The 15,955-nt window shown below is 30.2% G+C and overlaps 1 protein-coding gene and 1 pseudogene across 1 annotated transcript; both read left to right on the forward strand.

Annotated features, from left to right (window-relative positions):
- The first annotated feature begins 1,669 nt into the window (after positions 1 to 1,669).
- LOC105125979 (putative DNA-binding protein ESCAROLA) lies at positions 1,670 to 2,849 on the forward strand. The gene has a single exon (XM_011026667.1). It carries the CDS (start codon positions 1,704 to 1,706, stop codon positions 2,610 to 2,612), a length of 909 nt encoding a protein of 302 aa, XP_011024969.1. The 5' UTR covers positions 1,670 to 1,703; the 3' UTR covers positions 2,613 to 2,849.
- Positions 2,850 to 4,205: 1,356 nt separating this feature from the next.
- LOC105126053 (ABC transporter G family member 23-like) overlaps positions 4,206 to 15,955 on the forward strand; it is a 13,018-nt pseudogene continuing 1,268 nt past the window's right edge.

The following is a 15,955-nucleotide window of genomic DNA, read 5'->3' on the forward strand; positions in this document are numbered from 1 at the left end:
TATTTCTTGCCATCTATTTGAGATGCTTATTTGGAAACGATTATTCAAGTTTCCTCCATTCTCAACAAAGTAAGCATGTACTTGAGCCCAGAACTGATTTGTTTGTTGTTCAACTCCTGTAATTGGATCTTTGCTTGTATTTAGTCATGCAGAGACAAGTAAACAATCTTTCTCTGGTGAGAAGTTTTTACTTCTTTGTGTTTTTTTTCTTGTATGGACATTCAAATTCGAGTATGTTAAGTCATCAATTAATTGATTAGAATCACTTGGTTAAGAAAGAATATCTTCTGACTCACTCATAAGAAAGTTGGCGAAAGAGTTTGGAAAATTTGAATCCATCTACATTAAAAAAAACTTCAAGTTAAAACCTTATAAGAGAGTGTAAAAGAAGCGCACATTCAATGTCTAGCAATTTTATAGTTTATATACATGTGAATTAATAACAAGCATTGCATCCTACTTGTTCTAATATTACAATTTAACTATTTTTTGGAACTAAGAGAAGATTAATATAGTGGTTTAATTGCATTTTCAACAAGAAAAAATATAATTAACCTCAAATTAAAATAAACAACCAAAAATAAATTTTAAATATACCACTCTATATTTTTATCAATATCAGCTACCATTATTACTTCCCCTTAATTTTGTCAAAGATAACAACATAAATAAAAAATTATTTTCCTTAACCCATATCAAAAACATAAAATAACAAAGAAATAAATATTATCACAAATATCAAATTAACAATAAAAAATCTACAAAATCAAGAGATATTAAAGAGTAAATATAAAAAGCTTTTAAATAAACATATCTTTGAATTTCAGCTAATTAATACAAATGATGTTATTAATTAACTAGAGAATAATTGATTCTTGTTTTTCTAAATTTGAGAGAAGAGTGAGGTACAATACAAGATTTAAAAAAAAAAAATTCTTTCCTTGCTTTTAAAGAAAAAATAAATATTGTTGACCAGCGGCTATAAAAATAATCGCTGTCAACGTTAATTTAATTTTGTCTATTATACAAGAACCTGTAGAAATACCTTTTCTTAAATTAAAAAGTTATTTTGGCTTTTCTGTTGCTTGCTCTATTATAATAACTTAATAAAAAAACTAAAAATAAAAGTATATGTTTTTGTATTTGGCTTTTTATTTGTATTTCTGATCGGAGATGCTCTAATTATTTTGCACCGGGAATTGTGTTTATTGAACAATTTCACCAGACATTGGTCCAAATAGAAATTTACTTAAATTTAATTTTTTATATTTTTAAATTATTTTGATATATTATAACTAAGAAAAATTTAAAAATAAAAATTATTTTAATATGTTTATAAATAAAAAATAATTTAAAAAACACTACTCACCGACGGCGAACTAACAAAACAGAGAGGTGAGGAGGACCCAACCGAGCCACGTCCAAGCAAGCAAACTCCCAAGAAAACACAAAAGAGATTGGCGTACACTCCCTGACCCCACTCTATTTCTAGACCAGCTTCTATGATACCCATCATTTCAAAGAGCCCCCCCTCCCCGAAAGACTAAGGTGTCCCCCACCTTCCTTCGTATCGTATGTGCCAGCCTCTCCTCTGGATACTCAAAATCCTGACTATAAAGCAACCTTAAAGAAACAGTGTTTTCCTTGCTTCTTCCATTAGCCTTCTCTCTCTCTCTCTCACTTGACAAAATCCTCCCCATGAAATGGCTGATCACTTTGAAGGTGCAATCTCTCTCTCAAGAGAACTGTCTCACACCTCTGACGACTCCTCCTCCGAGCATAGTCCAAGAAGTGTCCCTACATTCTCCACCACTCCTGTGTCCACCGACTCTCCATCAAGGTTTGGTGGACCCTGCAACAATACCTCTCCTGACGATCAGCACCACCACCACGAGGACATCAGAATCCAATCAGTTCAGATTCAGAGAAAGCCAAGAGGTAGACCACCTGGCTCGAAAAACAGGCCCAAACCGCCCATTATCATCACCAAAGACTGCGAGTCCTCCATGAAACCAGTCATCCTCGAGATCTCCGCTGGTTCTGATATAATCGAAACTATAATCAACTTTGCTCGTAGAAACCATGCGGGCATAAGTGTTATGAGTGCAAATGGGTCTGTATCTAATGTTACTCTTAGCCACCCAGTTTCTCATGCTCCTTCTCTATCTTTACATGGACCCTTTAACTTGCTTGCACTGTTTGGCTCTTTTGTTGGTTCTTTTGCATCGAATAAAGTACCATGCGCTTCTTCCTCTTCTTCTCCTGGTTCTGTGTATTCTTGCTCTTCTTTTGGGATATCTCTTGCAGGGGCACAAGGGCAGGTTTTTGGAGGGATAGTGGCTGGCAAGGTGATAGCTGCAAATCAAGTTGTGGTGGTGGCTGCTACTTTCGTGAACCCTACGTTTCACAGGCTACCATATGAGAACGATAAGGATGATCAAGAGACTAAACCTAGTAATGTTGGTGGTGGTGGTACCGCAAGTGAGTCTTGTGTTAGCACTGGTATGTCCATGGCTGTTTATGGCTTGGCTAATCCAGCCCCCGTCAATTGCCAGATGCCTCCTCCTGATATTGTGCACTGGCCTGGCCCTTCCTCGCGTCCATCATATTAGGATGAATAAAATGTTCAACAACTTTCCTGGGCAAGCATTTAGGTGAAAAATTGTGTTAGATGACTTGCAGCATGTGTTTCTTAGTTCTCCAAAATTGTGTAGGTGATGTTTATGAAAGTGAAATTTAGTTAGAGAATGTTATTGCTATAATAAAGGCAACTAAAATAGAATTGTATTTCTCTGGACAGCTAGTTTTGTAATAGTACTTTTATTTTATGTTGCCTGATGTTTGCGCGAATTTTAGACTACACCTCCTTAATTTATTTAATATCTATGAATCTTCTATATCGATCTGAGCTCTTCCCTTTCCTTGGTTTGGTTTTATTGTTTCATTAATGGCGTTTGTGTGTAAACATATGCTTACATTTCTCTTAAGAGTTGATCGGGTTCACATAGATTGTTTGCAGGTTTCTTAGAAATCCTGATGAACAAAGAGAGGGGCACTGGCAGTGGTGCAGAACCCTGTCACGGTTTAGGCTACTGTGACCATGTTGTTTTCTGCAACAAGTGACCTGACGCCAACGTAACTAAGATCTTTGGGAATTTAATGTCAGGGGTCCACTACCCTTTGTAAGGGTTCAATTGCTCATCTTCTCCCAAGCAATTAAAGCACCCAGTTATGCCTGAATGGAAGCAAGAAACTCTATCCAAAGCCTTCAACTGTTGCTGCAGGCTAGATAACTGTACTATTATTATCATGATCTAGTGGCTTTCGTTACTGAGTCGTCTTGTCTTTCTTGTCATGGTCAACAACCCATTTGATCTATCTTCTTTTCACATTACAATTGGTTAGGACTCATCAAACCATAACCTAACTATCATGAATGTACTGAAATGCATGCGTATAGAATGCTGTACGTCTTCGAGGCTAGTTGGCTGACAATGTTTTAAGTTCGAAAAAAAGAAAAAAGCTGAGAATATTTCTTGATTCTTAATATCCGATTCACGCACATTCTTCATGCACCGTAAGAGAGTTTCGCACGACAGAAAGTGATTGATTTTTGAATGTTATTTTAGAAATATATTAAAATAATATTTTTTTATTTTTAAAAAATTATTTTTAATATTAATAATTTAAAATACTAAAAAAATATTAATTAAAAAAATAAAAAATTTACTTTTTTTTTAAATACTTTTAAAACAGAGAAAAAGTAATAAAATAGAACTACTATTATGTTTTTCGTACCTCGAAATCTAACCTCAATCAAGTTGCGTGCAACTTATTTGCGAATATTATATAGCATTTGATATGAACTTTTGTAATATGTCACATGATACAATTAAAAAACAGATATCATAAAATATCTCTTGCTGTTAGCTTGATACATTCCTTCATACCTGTACAAAGCACTAGTGCATTCTTCCTCCATGGTGGTTCGCGGTGGGTTTTGCTTGTAGTTTTCCTATTGTGTGTTGCTTCGGTCCCTGAACCATTGTCCCCACCCTGTAATAAATGGGGACTGAATCAAAGGAAAGATCAAGCATATGGTGGGAAGTACATGCTATGGCATTGATTCAGAAAGATATCATGAAGATAGTGAGTACAAATTCCAGTCAAAATACACAACGGTACATACGTTGTTGCTTTAAGACATGACAATCACTGCACTTCCCACCTCAACCCCCTTCTCTTCTCTCTCTCTTATCTATTACCCATGGAGTCCCCTTGAATTGGACTGCAGAGAGAAAGGTAACTTTTTTTTTATTTCTCTGATAAAAAAAATGATGAAAGTTGCTATTACCGTGGTGAAAACATAGGTCAAGGTGAATGCAAGAACTGAGGGGGTTCAGGCCAGGAGGGGGCACGCGGGGTCAGTAAATGCAGTGAGCAAGTCTGGGGTTTGTAGACTTTGTCGATCTCTAATTGGCCAAATATTTTCACGAGCTGTCACGTAGAGGAAAGGTAAAAAGCTGGTAACAAGTGGGAGTTTCTATCCACTTGGCCAAACATTTAAACAACCTTACAGGGATTGCTATTTTAATGCCTGGATTTGCTTTCAAAAGGTGTTATAACTTGTCATAGAAAGAACAAACATGAAATCAAACGAGTTTGGAAGCGGGCTTTTTCATGCGTTGGGAATTGGAACTTGGTTGCCATATTGTGAGCTGTGTGCATATAAATGAAGTAGTCTTGTTTTGTTGAGTTTTGTTGCTTCTATTACGTACAAGAGTGAAGCCAAGGCCTAGAGGAGGGGCCATTGTTTAGTTTGCGCTGGATAAGGTGTCCGCGCTACTTCGCTGGCTATCTCTTGGTGTGTTAACAAAGTAACGAATACATGAAATATAGCAGTCTAAGCAGATGCATAATTTATAAGCCAAAGGCAAGAATTACGATTTCATAATTTATGCTGCAAAGGTGGAGGAAACCACGAAGCACAATAGCAAAAGTATAGGATTGTATGTTGTTGAACAACACAAAACAAAGTAAAAGTCATAAACTCAAAATGTATGTTAAGTTTTAAATTGATTATTGTGAGATTATCAGATTGGGTTTTGTAAACTTCATAGCTAATATATATTGTTTTTAATTTTAGAATCTCTAAACTTAATTAAAATATACATAAATTATTCCGAATACCCATATTAATTAAAAAGAAATCATAAAGTTTCATACAAAAATTTTAAATAAAGATATGTGCAAATGGAGAGATGGGTTCAAGTTTTTGTAGAAAGACGAGGACAGAGATGCTATTTACTCTACTATTGAACAAACACATTTGTTGGTTTGTCATCCTGCAACGAAACGATCAAAGTTTTGTGAGAAATATGAAAAGGCAATAGGAGCTGAAGTTAATAATCTTCGTCTAAAGCAAGAACAAACATTTAAAGGATATGAGTGAAGTACATGCACATGAACTATGCAAACAAAATGAAAAACACAAAAAAGTTTCCAAAGCACAAATGTAAATGTAGGTGATTGGTTATTAAAGAAATTTCTTATAACCTGACACAACAAATAGGCTGATTTTTTAAAGCATAAAAGATTATAACATCAACAATGCAATGGCATTTAAGAGAGTCTTATAACATATGCCGAGTGAAAAGAAAGTGCAATAATGTAGGAATATGCTTACTTATGGAACCCCAAATTGGAGATGTGATTTGCAGTGCGTTGCGTGGTACATGATACATGGTATGTTTGTGTGGCCCTGAATGGGACAATAATATAGTCGCATTTTTTTTTCTTGTTTTTACCCTTTTTTTTTTGTTTATTTTATTTTTAATTTCATTTCTTGTATTTTATTAATTGAAGATTTAATTTCATGATTTTTTTACATTTATTTTTTATGGGGTTAGTTCTAAACTCACAAACAAGGTTACGAGTTTTAAAAATTAATATGGGTTGATTTTGATTTTTTTATATTTTTTTTTAAAAATATTTTTTTAATTTTATCTCTTAATATTTAGTTAGTTGGAGATTAAATTTCATGATTTGTTTTCACTTTTATTTCTATGAAATTATCTCGATCTTGTCCCAAATCATGAGTATAGCGGGTTACCCTAGTTGACTCAAGTCTTCTTTCTCCATTGTTTTTTTAAATTGATTTTTTTTTAATTTATCTTTCAATATTGTGTTATTTGAGATTTGAATTTTGTTGTTTATTCAAAATAATTTCATACAAGGTGTATTTAGCAGACTAACTTGGATATCTATTTTGCTTTTTTTTTAATTAATTTTTTTATTTCATCTTTCAACATTTGATTTATTATGAATTGTCTTTAATTATTTTATTTTTCTTTCTGTAGGATTATCACACTCCCATTTAATTTTTGCTCTTTACCAAATAAAATTATTGCGGCTTTTTAAGAATATTAGAAGAACATCTTTTCTGTTATAAAATTTATAATTATATATATTGAATGCCGATTAGAATCTCATAAACTTAATTACTCGAGTTTAGTTTCTTAGTTTTCCATGACACTTGTGTTTTCTAATATCCTTTAATGCTATTATTATCTTCTCCTATAAATAGAGTATTTGTCTTCTATTCTAATTATTGATAAAAATATATGAGAAATTGTTTGAACTTCTCTTTTAAGTTTTATTTTGAATATTTATGTTTTTACTTGTTTTTTTAACACGTTATCAACTCGATCACTGTATTTAATTTATATTGAAACTTGACACACATGAACTTTTATGTTATATAACTTGTATTAATTTCAATATTTTTTTCTCTTTTCATTATTGTTTATACTTTATGGAATATATTTAACTCTGTAACTTGTTTTAACAAATTTTATTTCCTTTTTATTCTTTGAGATTTAAAGTTTCTGAATAACCAGTATTGTAAGTTTCTAAAGAATTAAATAAATTAAATACAGTTCTTGAAGAACTAGTATTTCTAAAGAACTGAATACTAGCCTTAAAAAGACTGATTTTTTTTTTTCCTTTTATATTCATGATTTTATTTAATAAGTTGTTTCTGTTTTTATAGATAATGTTAAATCTGACAAAACTTGAATTTATTGCTTTTGATATGTGGAAATAACTTCTTATATGAATCCTTGGCATTGAGATTTATTTGAAAGATATGAATCTTAGAGAGACCATCAAAAAAGAAAATAACATATCCTCGTAAAATCATGAAACAGTAATAATTTTCATTCACCACCCCCTCCATGAAGGATTAAAAGTTGAACATCTCATAATAAAATATTCTCTTTTTCTGTGGTAAAATCTAAAGGAAATATATGACCACCAAAAGTTTATTATACTCCCTCAAGCTTGTTATGATTAGTTGCATATGAGGTTGTAAGATTTTAACTTGGTTAATGAATATAATTATGCTCTTTTAAAATTACCTTGCAATTGAAATTATATAGTGAAAATATCATAAAAGATCAAATATTAGAGAAAACATTCTTTACTTTTCATGCCTCAAATATTGTCCTGTAACAACTATATAGAGAAGCAATTTCAAGATATATTTGGAACTAATTTTCATGTCTTCTCGTGGTTGAACAAAATAATAAGCTTTTGATAAAAAATCATCAATCTTATCCTATAATTTCTAAACCGTTCCCTGAAATAAATGGAACCTTTTATCTAAAAGATAAGTAGACCCAAGGATATAGATATAGAAAAAAATAAATGGAAAAGGAGAAGAGACAATCATTCAAAAGGAAACCTACCATATATAGCACCAAAAAAGGAAACACAATGAACTCAAACAAGAAAAGAGCAAGAATTTGCATCAACCTGAAAATAAGTGTCATAGGTATAGTATGCATGGTCATTGATTTCACACTTGTCGAATGCCAAAATATCTTACAGATTTATATAAGCCCATCTGAAACAAAATGTAGTTGAGATTAATTTTATTCATAAAGATTATTTTGAAGGTCATAATGCTTATTTTGATATTGATGTTTATCTTAATGTTTCTGATTTATTTTAAAAACTATAAAACAGATAACATATTTAGTGGCGGAATCCATGGGGTTGATTAATATTTTTATTTATATAAGGATATTTATCTTATTGTATTTTCAATAAACAATATCAAATTTATTTTAGTTAAATAATAAACTTAAATTATATTTTGAATAGAGACATGATTTTTCATGATGAAGATTTATGTTTGGAAGACAATACAACAACGTACGCAATTCTCAAGGAAACAAATACTTTAAATATTTAACATTAACTAAAGATAATGTCACTAGAATATTAGGTCCAACAAACATGATTAAAGATTTTGGAAAAGATAATATTTTGTTACCAAATAACAAAGAACTAGGCATCAAAGATGCATTATATTCACTTGAATCCAAGAGAAATTTACTTTGTTTTAAAATATATATGCTAATGGTTATCATATTAAAACAATAGATGAAGAAAAAAATATCTTTATATTATTTCATATATTTCAGGCCAAAAGTTTGTACTTGAAAAATTACATGTTTTCTCTTCTGGAATCTGTTATACGATCATAAAATCTATTAAAACAAATGTTGTGATACATCAGAAGTGTTCGGACCCAAAAATATTTATGTTTTGGCATGATTGACTTAAGCATCTAGGATCAATAATGATGTGATAAATTATTGAAGATTCACATAAACATCTTTTAAAGAACATTAGACTTTTTTACTAAGTGAAAATCCATGTGATGTATGTTCTCTAGTTAAATTAATTATCAAACCATTTTCATTAAAAATTGTTATAGAATCATTATCTTTTATTGAATGAATTCAAAAAGATACATGTGGGAATGCAAATCTTTTTAAGTATTTTATGGTATTAATTAATGCATCAAATAAATATTCACATGTCTATTTACTTTCCAGTTAAAATGTTATATTTGCTAGATTAATAACACACATTATCATACTACGGATGCAATTTCTTGATTGGACAATACTAGTGAGTTTACTTTTTAAGCATTTAATAAGTTTTACACTTTTATTAGAATTGATATTGAATATCATGTTACTCATGTATATACTCAAAATGGTTTAGCAAAATCATTTATAAAATGCTTTCAATTAATTGCTAGACCATTACCTATGAAATCAAAATTGCCTATATTTGTTTAGTGACATGCTATATTACATGTTGTATTATTGGCTAGAATTTATCATAAATATTTTTCTTTGTAACTTGTTTTTGGTATACCATCAAATATATTTCATCAATGAAATTTTAGTATGGCGTTATATGTGTTTATAGTGCCCTCGCAAAAGACTAAAATGGGTCTATAATATAGAATAGAAATTTATGTTAATTTTGACTCTCTATCTATTATTATATTTTTTAAACCTTTAACTAGTGATGTTTTTAAGACACGTTTTAAAAATTATCATTTTAATGAGAATATTTTTCCATTATTAGGGAAAAAAGAGTTAGTGCTTGAAGCACAACAAGAAATTACTTGGAATAACATGAAGTTATCTCATTTTGATCTAAGAACAAATCAATGTAAACTTAAAGTTTCAAAAATATTTTATTTATAAAATATTACAAATTAATTACCAAATATTTTCACCAATAATGACAAGGAGGTTAGATTTCATATTTTAACTGTAAATGCTCCATCTAAAATTGAAATCTTTGAAAGAAAAAAGATAACATATTATCAAATGAATCTATATCATGCTTAAAGAGCGGAAGACTTGTTGGAGCTAAAGATAAAAATACTAAAAAATGAAAATTACAACAAATAAATGATGATGCTCCTAAAGATTCATCATCCATAAAACAAATAATAAATATTATATCAAAATCATCTTCTAATATTGATCCTATTAAAGAGAAACATCTTGAAGAGACATCTATTTTAGAGATCTAGGTACCTAGAAATAATAAGAACTCTACAAATTATGTTAACATAAGAGAGATTTTGGACTGAAGTAAAATTATGATAAATGATGTATTTGCATTTAAGGTTAGTTTTGGCATCACTAAAAGTGATGATGAAATTGAACCATAAACTATTGAATAATGTCAACATATAAATGATTGGTCAATGTGAAAAAATACAATCCAAACAGAGTTAAAACTCACTTACAAAATGTGAAGTATTTGAACTTGTAGTTCATACACCTAAAGGTGTTATACCTATTGTATATAAGTGTATTTTTGTTAAAAAAAAATAAATGATATCAATGAAATTGTTCAATACAAGGCACGATTTGTTGCATGAAATTTCTCACAAAGACCTGACATTAATTATGAGAAAACTTATTCTTCAGTTATTAATGCAATCACTTTCTAATTTTTGATTGGTTTGGTGGTCACAAAAACTCTAAATGAGCATTTAATGGATGTAGTTACAATATATCTATATGGATCATTAGATAAAGATATCCATATGAAAATCCATGAAGGATTCAAAATGTCTGAAGCCTTTTATAATAAATCTAGAAGTGTTTATTCTATTAAACTCTAAAAATTTTATATGGGTTGAAACAATTTTGTCAAATATGGTGTAATTGTCTTAATAAATACATCTTAATAAATACCTCCTAGAAAAAAAGTTTGAGAATAATGAGATTTGTCCACGTATTTTTATTAAAAAAAACTACATTTGAATTTTCTATTGTTGTAGTATATATTGATGATTTAAATCTTTTTAATACTCATGAATAGCTTATAAAAACTACAATCTATTTGAAAAATGAATTTGATATGAAAGATCTCGAAAAGATAAAATTTTATCTTGTTTTAAAGATTAAACATCTTTCAAATAAAAAATTTATCCATCAATCGACGAATCTTAATGCTATTGAAGCACTCATGTTTCTTGCAAATTATACAAGACCAAACAAAGCTTTTATAGTTAATTTATTGACAAGATATAGTTCTACTTCCACAAAAAAACATTGGAATAGGGTCAAAAATGTACTTCATTATCTTATGGAACAACTAAAATAAGATTATTTTATAATGGATCATACTTATAATTGATCAGATATACAAATTCAAGTTATCTCTCTAATCCCCACAAAGAGACATCACAAATAGGTTATCTATTTACATATTAAGATATTGTAATTTCTTGAAGATATATCAAACAAATATTAATAACTATTTCATTAAATCATTCAGGAATTATTACATTCTTTGAAGTAAGACAAGAATGTATACGATTAGGATCAATTAACCAACTCATAAAAGAAACATATGGATTATGAGCCATTAAAGGTAGTTTTACAATATTGTTTGAAGATAATATTATATGCATCACTCAGGATAGAAGAGGTTACATTAAAAGAAACAAAACAAAACATATCTTACCAAAGTTTTTTGATACTCACAAGCTTCAACAAAAGGAAAAAAAATTGATATAAAACAAAACAGGTCAAGTGATAATTTAGCAGACTTATTTACAAAGTTTTTATCATTCTCAACTTTCAAGAAACTTGTCCATAATATTGGAATGCGTTATCTTAAAGATTTATCATAAGACATGTATTTTTTAGGTGAAGTCAATGCAAATTATATTATTTTCCCTCCGTCTAGGTTTTTTCTTATTAGGTTTTCCTTTGCAAGGTTTTAATGAGGTCATTTGGCTTTTTTAACAATCCTGAAGTATTCAAATATGAATCCTAAAGTATCTATATAAAACCTTCTATTTAATTATAAAAAATTCAGAAATCACAAAAAAATGTTATACTTTTTTTCCTTTGCTTAGGTTTTTTTTTTCCATTAGGTTTTCCTTTATAAGGTTTTAAAAAAACATATTTTTAGTGTATGGTTATTCAAAGGAAAGTGTTATAAAATCTATAATTATATCTATTGAATGCTCATTAAAATCTCTTAGACTTCATGACTCTTGAGTTTAGTCTTTTAGTTTTTCTAATGTCCTTTAATATTTTTATTTTTTTAAAATAAACTACTTGTCTTGTATTCTAAGCATCGAGAAAAATATACAAGAAAATGTATGAACTTCTATTTTAAGTTTTATTTTGAATATATGTGGTCTTACTTGTTGTTTATTTTTTTAATATTGACATGTATTTATTTTTTGAGTTAATCATTGTAATTTTTTTAGTTTAGTTTATTTACTGTCATTTACCGATTCTCTAAATTATATTATTAAATTAATCATGTCTATTGAACTAAGTTCAATCCATAATTCAAGTGTCGATTTTTTTTTAATTCTTTAAACATATTAGCATCATCATAATATCTTTTCCTTTTACATTGAAATTTTTTTACCCCAACATGCAGTGTAGTGATGGCTACCAATCTATTACTGTTCTAAACTAAAAAAGAATATTGTAAAAAAATCATAAGAAAATATTTTGAAATTATCTCGTATAACTTCAGTTCCTATAATGCCATTATTCGAACATTTATAGGAAGTGATGTTGACCTGTAAATGAAATATGGATCATTCTAGTTAACTTGTGACTAGATTCGGTCGCACATAAAAACAATCAATGGAAGTTAGGTCCTGAGAAGATTTTAGAGACAATAGTGAAACCATAGTAATTGCTTACGACTTAAGATTCTTTATTATATAGAAAACTATTACAAGTATTAAAAGCTAGCAATAACAGTACAAGCTATACAAGGAAAATTTTTTACATATTCTATATTTGCAATTAATCAACTTTTATATATTTGTGCAACGTTTGAATTATCGTGTTTTGCTCCGTGATGCTTGGATTGATTTTCTATTTGATTGCTACCTTAATTGGCTTTAAAGAATAATGCTCTGTTATCACCAACACCTTCTTCAAGTCAAGCATGCTTGGCAACACATGAAGTTTGGATCGTAATAGCAAAAACATGGGTTTTGATGGATTTTTGGTGAATATATATGTTATTTGTAAGGTAGATGGGATATGTTTGATCTTCAATATACCATTGCATACTAATTCTTTATCAAAATGAATATTAATATCAATATGCATGGACCTTAACAAGCACATTAGTAGCAGGTGGTCTATGAACTAGTTTTCATGTTTAGTAGTGGGTGAGAGCACAAATTTTATCCTTCATTACAATGAATGAGTGATTTGACAGCACTTTTGAATCCTGTTTGTTCTTTCATTACTAATAATGATGATAATAAAGGAGAGGAAGTAACTTGACAAGCATAATTGTAATATTTGGACTTTGAGATACCACCTTTTTCATGGGTTAAAATGGGATAAGAATTCTGATTTGTTAAAGAATTTTGAACTAGTGCAATCAGCGTATTTGAAAGTGGCCCAAATTTTAAAATAGGCACAAGAAGCAATTCTGTAACTTACTTATCTATTAGGCACACGAGACAATGAATCATGTTCAAGTAATTTGAACTAAATGATTCGATTTAACAACTTCAAGGACATGATAAAAAAATATAAAAACATTTATGTCTATATAAATAATTGAGTTCAAAATTAATGATGAGATATGAAACATAATAGATCATGTTTACAGGAAGATTCAAATTCTTTTTTTTTTTTTTAATTTAGAGAAGGAAAAAAACACTATTCACCTTCATCAAATGATTATAAACTTATAACTATTTGTATTTCATGCATTATAAACCTTATTTGATTACTTTGTAAATTTGTATAGCACCTTCCAATATCGTACTGAAGATCTCTTTGTTTTTTACTAGTCTGGTTTGACCATCTCAAGATGTTTTGGCATCTTTTTTATTAATTTTTTGTTATTTATAATTTACTGGATCGAAGGAACTCTTAAATTTAATAATTTAAATATGAGATTTTCTTTTGAGAAATTAATATGAAATCTCCGATTATAGTGTTGATATATATGAGATAATTAAGTTGAGGTAACCGATTTTATTTTTGAAATGAAATCTTACATCGAATTTTCTACTGGTTTTACATAAAATCAATATAGCATTTGGAGTTCGTATGGTTGGTTTTGTCACTATCATTTATTTAAATATTATTTAAAATATTTTTTATTTAAAAATATGTTAAAATAAGCACATCTGAAAATTCAAAAAAAATTAAAAATATAAATTTTTAAAAAAATACTTCTTCTTAAAAAAATTAATTAATTAATTAATATACCACATAATGCAATTTATTAAAAAAATATAAAACACCATGAACTTATATAGATATATAGGTAATGTTTAGCATTGTGATAGATATTATTTTATAAAGTAAATTTTACTTAAAAATATATTAAAATAATATATTTTTTATCTTTTTAAAATTTAGTTTTGATATCACATCAAAAACAATTTAGAAATAGCATAAAAATTAATTTAAAGAGAGATGGATTTCTGTTGGATCACACAGATCCTCATGGCCTCATTCATGTTAGGGAATCTGTGTGTATGTGATCCACATGAACATGGCACCGCGCTCTGATATATAGCTTAGCTGACGATGTGGTTCGTTTTTGTTCAACTTTCAGGGCCCGGGCTATAGCACGATATATTGAGACACGCTGAAAAAAAGAAAACAAAACGTTACCGGTCCAAGAGTTCTCAGCTTTCACCAAATTTCTTTGCGATAATTGGGATTTCGCTTTGCAGTAGATTATAATTTAGCTTCGTTTGCTTTGATTTGTTGAATGTAATTGCAAGTAGTTCTGTCTCCCTTTTGGCTTCGATTTTGTTACATCAACCAGTTGGTTGCTATCAACTCACTTCGTCCATTTTGTTTGTCTACTGTGCATAATCTCAAAAATGTCTCTTGGAAATTATATAATATAATCGAGGATAAGCAATAAAATAAAAGGGAATTTTGGTACTAATCTGGAAAGGCTCAAGAGGAGGGAAGGTGAAAGGGGATCTTAAAAAAGAAAGGTAGAGATTGGCCTCATGTATAGAGGTTTTAGAGTTTTGCCCAGTAATGAGTGAAAAAGATACCATGTGGATCCTGGCTTTCATGAGATAGGACTGCAAAATTGTTGCAGCAGCTAGCGTCCCCACACTAAGACATCTCAGCCCAATGAGTTTAGTTTGGAATTCCAATTTGAAGGTTCCAAGTTCAGAAATTGTTCCAACTATTTCAATTACGTAACTCAAGATCTGAAAGTCTCCAAATCTTCACTTCAAGTTCAACTCTTGTAAACAATATCAATTTTTTTTATGAATTGGATGTGAGCAAAATAAATTATGCGTTAGATTAGGCACGTTAAGCTAACGTTTGAATCGAGTATCTGCAACCATCAAAGGAGAGAGAGAAGAGAGGGTGGAGAGCTTGATGCATGAGCTTGGCCTTTTCCATGTTGCAGATTGTTTTGTTGGCGATGAAGAGAGTAGATGTATATCTAGTGGAGAAAGAAAGAGTGTGTCAATTGGGGTTGACATGATTCACGATCCACCAATTTTACTCCTTGATGAGCCGACTTCAGGCCTAGACAGCACTTCAGCTCTTCAAGTGACTGTACTACTTTCATCAATGGCAAAAGCAAAGCAAAGGACAGTGGCGTTGTCTGTCCATCAACCGAGCTATAGAATTCTTCGATACATTCCCAATTTTTTAATCGTGTCTCACGGTTCAGTTGTGCATAATGGCAGCCTGGAATCACATGAGGATGTGGGAATTCCGACCAGTGATGTACTGATATTTGCTCATAGGAGGTCAAGCATACTTACACAATATTTAACGTGGTTCGGTAAAACCGTCTATATCCATGAGAGAAGCCATTTATGCAGGGAGAGTACAAGATTTACAACCATAATTTTTAAACCCGGCCCGGTGGCTGACCCGGTCCAAGGCCCGGGTTCCGGGTTTTGACCGGGTCACCGGGTTTTGACCGGGTCGAACGGGTCGGCCGGGTCAATTTCTATTTTAAAAAAAAATTCAAAACGACGTCGTTTTAATAAAAAAATAAATAAAAGTCAACGGGTTACCACCGGGTTTTTGACCGGGTTTTGCCGGGTCGTCCGGGTTTCCGGGTCAACCCG

The sequence above is a fragment of the Populus euphratica genome, unplaced genomic scaffold, assembly GCF_000495115.2.
Source record: "Populus euphratica unplaced genomic scaffold, PopEup_1.0 scaffold44.1, whole genome shotgun sequence".
In the NCBI taxonomy this organism is placed as follows: Eukaryota; Viridiplantae; Streptophyta; class Magnoliopsida; order Malpighiales; family Salicaceae; genus Populus; species Populus euphratica.